This window comes from Mycteria americana, chromosome Z, assembly GCF_035582795.1.
Source record: "Mycteria americana isolate JAX WOST 10 ecotype Jacksonville Zoo and Gardens chromosome Z, USCA_MyAme_1.0, whole genome shotgun sequence".
NCBI lineage: Eukaryota > Metazoa > Chordata > Aves > Ciconiiformes > Ciconiidae > Mycteria > Mycteria americana.
In genome coordinates, this window is record NC_134396.1 from 62,810,791 (window position 1) to 62,822,132 (window position 11,342).

The 11,342-nt window shown below is 42.0% G+C and overlaps 1 protein-coding gene across 1 annotated transcript; it reads left to right on the plus strand.

Annotated features, from left to right (window-relative positions):
• The first annotated feature begins 1,123 nt into the window (after positions 1-1,123).
• TMED7 (transmembrane p24 trafficking protein 7) lies at positions 1,124-9,860 on the plus strand. The gene is made up of 3 exons (XM_075526738.1): positions 1,124-1,482; positions 4,275-4,520; positions 6,957-9,860. Exons 1-3 carry the CDS (start codon positions 1,303-1,305, stop codon positions 7,191-7,193), a joined length of 663 nt encoding a protein of 220 aa, XP_075382853.1. The 5' UTR covers positions 1,124-1,302; the 3' UTR covers positions 7,194-9,860.
• Positions 9,861-11,342: the final 1,482 nt, after the last annotated feature.

Below are 11,342 nucleotides of genomic sequence, written 5' to 3' on the forward strand. Positions count from 1 at the left end.
AACTGTCAGCCAACACTTGAATGCAATCTCAAGTAAAACCAGTGTGTTTAAATGAAACTAGCAGAGATCTGAGGGTGAATTGTAGGTGGACAATGTCTGCCTCAGAGGTGGGGTGGATACTTGGTAAAGCATCTGCCACCTCACTTTAATCCACACCTGGAAAGCTATCAGAGCCTTCAACACAGGAATTTTGGGTACCTCTGTCCCGTGAAGTCCACAGTCCTCAAACACATGGCCAGGCTTCTCATACAGTGCTGAGAATGAAATTCACAGGCTCTGCAAGCTAACTCAGGAGTCACCTTGTCGGGGCCAGAGGATTACGAAGGAGCATCCCAGTGTGGTGCCTCTTTTGGCTTTAGGTACTTCAGGCAGATGAGCCCCTTTCTCAGAGGAGCAAGATGGGAGGTGAGACCTACCCCATGCTCCTGCCTGGGACATCAGGGCTGAGTTTTCTTTTTCCTACTCTGCCTGGTTTACCACAGAATTTAAAATGAATATGAGGGTGGAGGTTATCTTTGATTTCTTCTTTTGAATCTGTTTTACTTTGTGAAAATAACTATTTACTGGAGTAGAAGTTAAAGCTGGCATTCCTGCAGCCAGCGTGAGCACTGTAACCGGTATTTTCTCTCTCTGGAGCAATGACTGTTTCACGACCTGTGAAGCAGAACTCTTCAGATCCATTCCTGTGTACTCCGTCTCTTGAAGACGGGGAGTACTGGGTGCCCTTCACCGGTGCTCGCCGATGAGGGCCCACCGCGTCGGCTCCAGGCCCTGCCGCCCCGTGGGACCTCGAAGACAGCGCAGCCCCGGGTGACGGCGCTCAAGGGGCACGCGGCCGAAAGCCCTGACAGGGCGGGGAACCCGGACCGCGCCTTGCGGGGCTCCGTCCGCCGGCACGTCAGGCTGCGGCGACAGAACGTCACGAACCGCCTGGGGCGGCGCCTCCCCGGCTGCCACCCGCCGCGCGCGCGGACACCGTCGCGCTCCGCGCGCGCTCCCGGCCGGGCACGGGAAGGGCGGCCTCGGCCCCGCCCCCCGCCCCGCCCCTGCGGCCCCGCCCCTTTCCACGCCGCACACCACGTCTGCAAAACCACCCGCGGGCGGGGGGCGCTCACCCGGAAGCGCTCCCGGCGGGCGGTGCCGCCCAGCGCGGGTGCTTCCGGGTGTCAGCGCGCTTCCTCGCTCGGCGTCTCCGCCACGCCGGTGCCGCCGCCGCCGTCTCCCGCCGGGCCGCCCTCTCCCCCCGCTCCCCCCGCCCCCGGCTCGCTCTGCGTCCCCCCTCGCCTCTCCCCGCGCCGGGCGATGCCGCTGCGGGGTTCCCGGGCCGCGGGGCCGTGGGGGCGGCTGCCGCCGTTGCTTCTGGTGGCGCTGGCGGCCTGCGCCGCGCGGGCCTCCGAGATCACCTTCGAGCTGCCCGACAACGCCAAGCAGTGCTTCTACGAGGAGATCGCCCAGGACACCAAGTGCACCCTCGAGTTCCAGGTAGCCGGGCGGCCGCGGGCGGCCTCACCGGGAGGCGCCGCCCCGGGCCTGGGCGCGCCGCGCCGCGCTGGCGGAGCCGGTCCCCAACCCGGAGCCCGGCCCGGCGGCGGGGAGCGGTGGCCGAGGGGCTTGTGCTGGCGGGGGAGCCTCTCAGCGTCGTGCGTTACTGCGCGCTGCTCCGAGTAGTTAGGAGAAGCGCCTGGCGCGGAGCAGCAGCCGAAGGCCGTGCAGGGTTTCCAGCTCGGCTGAGGAAGTACTGCATGCCGTCGTGTACTCCGCGGGAGCGGCGGGGAGCAGTGAGTTTAGTTCGGAGCTGAGCAAAACATATAAAGTTGGCCCTGAAAACTGGCAATGTCTTTGACCCTGGTCACTGTCGTGCAGTGGCCCGTCTGATGAACAGGCTGGAGGATACCGAAAGCGCCCCGCCCAACAAGATGCCGCGAAAGTGATTTCCTTGCGGTTTGTGAAGCATTTGCATGATGAGCAGCATACAACTTCAGGAGCTTCTTATTTCAGAGTATGGTTCAAATGGGGGTCACACGGCAAACAGTAAGAAGGTGATGGAATGGGTATGAAGTACTAGCAAAGTGTCCCGGGCATATAGCAAGACAGGAGTCTTGCAAAAAGTAAAACATGCAGGCAACTGACATCTTATTGAACACTGTGGCTAATATGCACGTATTAAGTGAGGCTGCACGGTTTTTCTTACTTTTCTCAGTTTCTAACAGTTTAAACATGCAGCTGTCATGGTAGAGTGCTCTGTGCAGCTTTGAGATGTATCGAGCAAACAGCCCTGACAGTTTTGGTGCCTTTGAGGGTATCAGCAGAGTTCAAACCTTTCAGTCTGTCACTTCAGCTGGTGAAGTCACTGACAGTGCAGCAGCAGCATAAGGGAGAAATCATCCTTGACCATGGGAATCACAGTTACCTTTGGGGGCTTTTGAGGGGGCTATGTACTTTTATGGTCCAGCTTCTCTTCTTGAAGTCCCGTGGTTTTTTCTTTCCCGGCTGCTGGCCTGCCTTTCGTATTTTGGGGAGTGTTACTGCCAAGTATCAGTCCTTGTTACTCTGTCCCACGTGGTCTAGTTCTTTCTTAGGTACATCTTTTGCTCTACCCAAATGTTTTTTGTCCCTGCCTGTTACTTTCATAAAGTCTTTTCTGTGCAGTACTTTCCCCCCGTTTTGAAGTGAATATCATTGGAGGTTGCTGGACAGATAAGACTGCTATTCTCACTTTTGTTGGTGATCAGAACAGGAGTAGCATTGTTAAAAGTAAAGTCTGGATTTGACCAGCGGCCCGTAGACTGAAGTGCTCTGTGCGTGTCCTTTAGCGGTATGTCTCGAGCTGAGAGGAGGCTCAAGCAAGCTCTGTGGGAAAGAATCCTAGGGGAACTTTAAAGCTCTGGCAAATCTTTACCATGTATGTGTAAACTGGCCCTTTTGGGGTGTGTGATATAACTAACTGAATGTGAGTGACTCATGTAATTGGTGAAAAGCACACCCCTGTCAAATTTGAGATCATACTTCAAAAATGAGCCATTGCTTCATTATAGAAAAATCTTATTTTTGTTTTTCCGTCCAACCAGGTAAGCATTTCTGTATGAAAATCCCAAGTAGAGGCAGACATCCAGAGATCCAGACATCCAAAAATTTTTTTGCTCTTTGTATCCTGTCATCGCATTTTTGGGAAAACTCTGAAGATATTGCTTGCCAACTGAATATTTTTAAAACTTCCTGTTTATAAAGCAGCTACTGCTCAGATCTCTTGTTATTTCAGTTGTACCATTAGCATTATTGTTTTAATAACTAAATAAACTAAACTGATGTGAGTTTAAATAATACTATGTGAACTGAAGTGCAGATACTCAGATACTAAAGTATGTCAGTGATCTCTGCACACATATAAAAGGGACATGCATGCATATAAAAGAGATATGTCTCTTCCTCCTTCAGTATGCTTTATCTTAAAAGCAAAAAGTTTGGAGCAAGGATCAAGTGTAAAACTACTAGCGTAAGAGTCATCAGAACACCCAAGTTATGAATACCTAAGCTGCTGATTAGTCTTTCCATAGAGGTGGCATAGCTAGTTTACAGAACAATATGCTGTAGACCAACAATAATCAAAGCCTGAAAAAAACCCTTGAGACAATCGTGAAGTTTTGAGCCACTTCTAGGCATTATCCGGATGCGCTGGTTTTTGGAAGGAATGCTATGGCTAACTGTGCAGGAGGGAGGCAGCAGACCCCCCAGAACATTGCCCTGCTCACAAGCACACGTGAAGACAAGCCAGGTTGAAATACCTGTTCTACTGGTCGAATGCCATTCCTGTAGCCTAAAGCAGCTTGAGCTAATAGGGTAGTTACACTCTTGGCTGTACAGAAAGGAGCCATCTTACTGCATGTTAGCAATCTCCTCTGGCTGAATCAGTTCCACGAAGGACTTGTGAATACAGCAAATGGTTGATTTGTTACAGTAATCTCTTTGCTGCCCCATCAAGTTTCATCTGCTGTAGGCTTTGCTGTTGTACAATTATTTATAACAAAGTAATTAAAATTGCTCTTGTAAACGGTTTGAAAATATAGTTGACGTTACGTATCCTGAACCTAAAGTATTTTGAATGTCTTCTGTAATAAAATAATTTTGCAGACTTGCTTTCTGAAAGATTTTAAAATTAATGCGTTATATTTTAAAACATTTGTTAAAGCAAAAAATTTTGCATTGCCACTTGACAAATCATACTTCTTAGAAGAAATGTTTTGTTAAAAAGACAATTTCTTGTTTTTTGTTTTCAGGTGATCACTGGAGGTCATTATGATGTTGACTGTCGGTTGGAAGACCCCGATGGCATTGTATTGTACAAAGAGATGAAAAAACAATATGATAGCTTCACGTTTACTGCATCCAGAAACGGAACATACAAATTCTGCTTCAGCAACGAATTCTCTACTTTCACACACAAAACTGTGTACTTCGATTTCCAGGTTGGAGAAGATCCACCACTGTTTCCTAGTGAGAACAGAGTAACTGCGCTTACCCAGGTAAAATGCTGTTGTCTTTGACAGCAGCTGTTGGGTGGAGTCAGTGTTTTTTCAAGTTCAGCTGCATTAGATATCTTTATCACTTTTGAAAATCAATGGGTTGAGCTTTTAAAATAATCTGAATTACTACAAATAAGCTTTCTTTCTGAAGATAGGATTCATAATACACAGAGCACAGCTGAGAAGGCATCACCAAGTGCTTAAGAGAAAATGATGGTAGTAACTTAAACCTTAAACTCTAGGCCACTATCTTATTTTTTTGTTTGTTTGTTTCTTTGTTAAGGGAACATCCTTTTGATGCCATGGTTCTGTGGCTCTTGAAGTGTGGACTTCACAAACCGTAAATATCAGTGGATCAGGATTTTCAGAATTTCCAAACTTTGGAGAAACTTTGAGAATTGTTTTTGTATTTAAAATGGTAGAGTCTTTTTGGAGGGAGGACTTAAGTTGACCTCATGTAACTGCCATTTTTAAAATGGAGAAGAAAATTCTAGCAAAATAAACAAATGAACAAAATCAGCCAAATTTAGCTGGCTTCTAGATATTTGTCCTTTATAAAACACTATGAAGTGTCAGAGCATTATTATTATATTCTCAGGATTTTATAGTTTTTTACCACTTCTACGCAACCTAAATTCGTCAAAACTTCCCTTGGAACACTTGCTTCATGAATTCCCACTAATGTTCTTACGTTATAACCATCACCAAACCTTGCTTTAAACAACCATTAAAGAATGCTGGACTTGGTTGCTATTTTACTAGTCTGAACGCAATGGTATAAATGTTGCTTCTCAAATGCCAATCTCACTTGAATTTACCTCACATAAGTCTGCGGCAGCTGAGATCTGTAATGAGTAGATGACTTGCTGTGAATTCAGCTACAGCTCTTGCCTCTTTCTTCTTGTCACTCTTCTGCTCTGCTTTGTTTTCTATTCTGATTCTTGATCCTGTATCTTTCCATCTCTTTTCCTTACTTTAGTCTTCATTCTGTTCAGTCTGTGTGTTCTGTTACGTCTGGTTTTTCTTTTGCTATCTTGGCATCAGCAGAGGGATTTTGAGAACACAGAACATGCAGTTCCTGGGTCTAGCATCTCTGCAGCCCCTTGCAGCCTGTGGGAGAAGATATGTAAAATAATAGTTTATCACTGGGTTGTAGCATACACAATGCAAATAAGGTATTTGGGAAGGGGAGAGCTAATTTTCAGAGTACAACGCATCTTTGGTAAGAAGGTTCTTGTTGCAGTTTTCTTGAGGCTTGTAGAATGACCAAATTTGGGCAGCCTTTTACAGGGACAGTAAAAGGTAAATCCCTAAAACCAGAGTGACTTTGTATTTAAATCCCTTGTGCAGAGTAGGAGAGCTCTACAATTTATCAGTGAGACCAATGGCAGAACTTAGTTTGGAAAACCTCTTCCTGAATTTTGTTGAGAAGAGTATCTTAGACTTGATCAGACACCACCTGTCTTGAAAGTCATCAACTTGAAAAGATGGTTAGACACAGATGTAAGTAACTGAGAGTGGTCCTATCAGGGTGTTAAACATTTCCTTTTATGATAGGTTGTGTTGTTTGATCTTCAGGAAATACTAATTTTAAACCATAAAACAGGAAAACAAACTGTGACTAGAAATTATTTTGAGGATCCATTGATTAATCTCTTGGTGATCAAAACACAGTGAGGGCTGCTGACTTTTACTTACAGAAGGTAAACTGAAAGTGGAAGAAGTTTATGTGAAAAATGATCTAGGGCTTGGAAAACTGGTAATACTTTTTTTAAAATGAAAAATGACAATGAAGTTGGGCAATTTATTAAGTATTTGTAATATGATCATGTTACGGAGCATTCAGGAACACTGAAAGGTAACAGAATTGTCCTTTCTCTAACCACTTTTTGTGTACATGATTAAGAGAAGGGTCTCTTGCCAAAAGAACATGTTGAGTTCAGTAATGTAGATTTTTAGGATGTTGTACAACTTGAGTGAGAACTATGCAATGAAGAATGTCATACTTGTGAAACACAGAAGCATTTAATATATCCAGTGTGCATCTTAATGTTATGAGCAACTGTTTGTTTTCCTGGTATGTGTGGAATTAACAACTGGGAGAACACATTTCAAAAGTGTTTCTAATGTTCATTTTGAACCCAAATATACATTAATTCAAGATTTGTTTAGTCATTCTCAGAGCCTGTTGCTTTTTATTAGATCTGCAGTTTTACACCACTGTATGTAATAGTCTGTCGCATTCCTGTGTAGAGTTTGATCAATGTAAGTTAAATTTTACTGCATTTACAGTATTTCAGTTTGATGATGGACTGAGTTAATCCTTAGCTTGCAAAGTTACGTGCATCCTGATTTTAAATGTCAAACCACAAAACTTGGCAGAAAAAACACTAGAAGGTTCTTAATTCAGTGGTGTGTATTTGTTTGTTTCTCTAGATGGAGTCTGCATGTGTTTCAATTCATGAAGCTTTGAAGTCTGTCATCGATTATCAGACTCACTTCCGCTTGAGGGAAGCGCAGGGCCGCAGCAGAGCAGAGGATTTAAACACAAGGGTGGCCTACTGGTCAATAGGGGAAGCAATCATTCTTCTTGTCGTTAGTATCGGGCAGGTATTTCTCCTCAAAAGCTTCTTCTCAGATAAAAGAACCACAACAACCCGTGTTGGATCATAAGTGGTAGTGGTAATGCTTCAGGTCATTGTGTGCTACTCATCTGTAAAAGTTACTGTTCTCCAATTAATTGCAAGTACAAAGGATCTGCATATATGCAACATACAAATGTGTCTACTTCTCATCCCTTAAAAATCACAAACCAGACCCAAAATGTTATGAAAGGACACATAATTTGAAATATTTTAAAAATACTTTGGAACTTAAGTTTTTTCTTATTCCTGTATTAAATATCTGGTAGTGGTATTTAATAGTGATATTTGTGATATATAGTGATATTTAATATCACTACCAGCCTCTCTTCATTTCTACTGATTTTAATCCAAACTGAGTTTGATTTTTACCAGTAAGATTAGCCATCTGCAGTATAACACTTTAAAATAACCCAGCAGTCTAGTGTCTGATATGAGAGCCAATATATATGAAAACTTGATTTGATTTAAATTTTCAGGCTGAATGTATTGGATTATAAAAAGGCAAATGTGATGAACTGTAGCGCACTGTTTTGATTTGCTATTAAAAAAATAATCCAATGATACCCCTTGCGTATTTGTAAAATTGTTGCAAGCTTGACACTACATCATGGTGCAAATTCTCCAGCAGCCTGGTAAGTCTCCACCTTCAAAACTTGCTAAATTTTATACTTGAGTGTGTTTGCTTAAACGTACATTCTTCTATAGTAAAATAAATGCATTTCCTCTTTTACAATGTTTGTTTCACTGAACAAGTTGTAAGCTGAGACTACTCAGGAAATCCACTTTCTGTATTCAAAAATCCAAATCTCCACGTTTATTTAAAAAACATGCAATAAAATAGGGAATCTTGTAACTTTGTCACTGAAACTGTAAAGTTTCTCTACTCACATATGCTGCTGCTGCTTTTTGGATTTAAGACCAGAAGTAGCTTGGTTTGGTAAGCAGCACAGCACCAGCACTGGACGAGGTTATGTTATGTGTTAGGCACATACAAAGCTTTTTACTAAATTGTTTTCCTATTAAGAGGCCAATTTGATATTGATACTGCATTGCACGAGTGCTGTAAATTTTACCTTCCCTGTGTGTGGTGCACTGATACTTGATGGCCTTGTGCATTTAATTGCCACTCTTTTTTCTAGTGGTCAGGAAATGTTTTAAATATTTCAGATTATCTTTTTGGTAGAGTTATAGTTCCATTGTTTCCACTGCTCATGTCTAGTAGCTTATGTACTGTAAAGTCTTGTTTTATTTGGATGTGGAAGGTAGTAAATGTATGTACCTACAAGTAGCTTGAATTGAGCTGGTCATCATAAAGCTAAACTCCTTCAAATGGCTCTGGAGGAATAAGTAGACTGAGCAATTCTTAAGTGCACACAAGATAAACTGAAGTGAAAAAAATTGTCGTATATTATTGGCTAATTCAAAAGAGGCTTCTTAAGTTCTCAGCAAGCAGAGAAAGAATGCTAAACCCTTATTAATTGTCTGTATTATTTCTAACAAATGTTTGGATTTACATGTACAGGTGACATTTGAGCAGAATTGATCTAAGATTACTTGATTTTAAAATCTTGTGATGGCTGAAAAAAATAAGCAGAAGTGAACCTGTTGTGCACAAAAGTGCTCTGTTGTGAACTGAACAACTGCTCTTTTCGAAACTGAAGAAAAACCTCAAACAGCTCGAAAATTATTTCAAAGGTCAGGGGGGTATTAAAAAGCTTAATGTATGTAAAATGCAGGATTATATGTAAAGTGTTTCTGTCCCGTACTGAATTTTAAATATTGCTGTCCCATTTTGGGATGCAAGCTTCCCAGAAATAGTTAGACTCACAAAGATCAGAAAACAAAAAACCTAGTGCTTTCTTTATGATACAAATCTGTGCCTGCACACAATATTCTTGATTGTACCTATATGCTTTATTCTTGTGTTTCAGCAACTGATACTCAGTACCTTTTGTGCTGCATTGCACACAATAATGAAGCAAGCGGTACACTTTGGGTGCAAGTGTCGGATGAAAACATGATTTAGTTTTGATAGTGTCCACTATTATCTTCTGCAGTTTGAATATCACTTGTGTAGCTTTAATCACAACAAAAGCATTTATTTTAAAGATTGAAACATGTTGTGTTTTTTTCCACTGAGTTGTTCTGTGTGTTGTCAAAATTGGTAAAGAATGGGATAAAACAGATAACGGTTAGCCATCACGTACATGTCTCTATTCTCTCATAATGTTTGAATGTGTGAAGTGGGACTGTTCAGCTCAATATTACTCCCACTGCAGAGGTTTAGTAGACTTGACTTTTGCATTGAGGTTAGGTATCTGAACCAATCCTCTGGTATCCTGCTGCGTAATACGCAGCAATAGCTTAAAAATGCCTTTATTTTTGTGTTATTAAAAACATGGCACAAATACACATGTTTAAACATAGCTGTATATACTTTTTAAAATAAGTGACTGAATAGGATATAATAAAACACATGCTAACATGCAGTGGGTGAAGAAACGTGTTGTGACTTTTGGTTAAAGCTGCATCTTTTTAATATATGAAAAGAATAGTTTGGTTAATGGTGTGATACAGAAGTAAATGCCCTGCGTTAAAGGGGATATAACTGTGGTTTTAATTGCTAAAGGCCCTGGGTTTCAGCTATTCCTTGGATGTTTTATGTTTACAGAACTTCTTTTCATGTCCTGAAATGTCAGTTGGGGGGGGGGGGGGGGGGGGCGGGAAGTTTAGTTTGAATAAGACAAAAAGCAGACCCTGTGAATATTGTATGGGAAAATAAAAATTAATATATGAATGTGGTCTGACTGTTTTGTTTGCATGTGGGAGAGGGGAGCATTATTCTTCAAAAAAGCTTTGAATAATGATTTGAGTAGTCAACTTGTATTTTAACACATTACAGTTAATCTACCACCTGACACTTGATCATTACTTCTGTTGCTGTACCTCAAGAAGTGTACCAGTTCGCTGGTGTTCCTAATTACCTCTGCTTTCAGGTCACTGGAAAAACTCAAGTTTCAGCAAGATAGTGGGATTACTGGCTCTTTGCTCAGCATGTTAGCAGGGCAGGCAGTAATATTCATAAATCTGTTCCTGTTGGAGTGGAATTCAAGGTATTTGACTACAAATGCCAGGAATTATATGGGACCTACTGCATTTTCTCACATTAATTTTGTAGATACAAGGTTAATATGGGATGAGCTAGACAGGTGCATCCAATTAGTGTTGTCTAATGATGGGATATAAACATCAAACATTATGTAGTAACTAAATGTGTGGAGATATTTTATATTGTGTAGCTTCTTGCTGAATCTTAGCACATACCAGTTAAGTTTTAAAAACCAGATAGAGTAGGTGTCATTGCTTTGTGTGGGCACCTTCCAAAATGGCTTTTTCTTCCCATTTGTGTTTTCTCCTACGCTGTACATTCAAAAATTTTCAATAATATTTACAGTACTTAGATTAAAAAAAGCTTTTTTCTCGAAGCATGGGTAAGTCCTACTCTTTCAGTGAGGTGTTATTGTTATGGTCTAGTAGTTGTCTGGGGTTTTTTCGGTGCGTGGCACCCAAGATTTGAAAGTAGCTTATGTTAAGTTGTGGTCTGAAGCACTTTTCCACTGAAAGTTGATCATCTTACCAAAAAAAAAAAAAAATTAGACAAAGTGAAAAGATGAGTGAGTGGATCAGCTGAGTTGTATGATGATGAAGGCTTTTATCAAGGAGGAAGTAAAAATGTGCTCTGGACCAGTGTAACCCATTTTAAACAGTTTCTCGGACTGCCAGACTGCCTGAGGGTACAACTGCAGCAGGGACACCGCAACCTGGATTTTGTATGGCTGAACACAATGGCAACAATTACTGAAAGAAATTTTTAAGGCCTTACCCTGCAGTTCAGCGAGGAGTTGCGGTGTAACATGTCAGTGTGCAGAAAGCTGGTATCCTGCGCCAGGTTGCTCTAGGAGAGGTTCTGTGCTTGGTATGTGAGTGAAGTTCATCATGGGATAAGGATCCAGTTTCCCAAGTAGTGTGGTTTTTTTGCAGCTTATAGTTATATTCCACATCTCTAAAGGAAAGCAAGCTTATTGCATATTATCAAGAACTCAGATGTACATTGTCTAACCCAACTCTGGAGTCATTGCTTTTGTGTGGATTTACCTTCAGGTCCCATCAAAGTGTG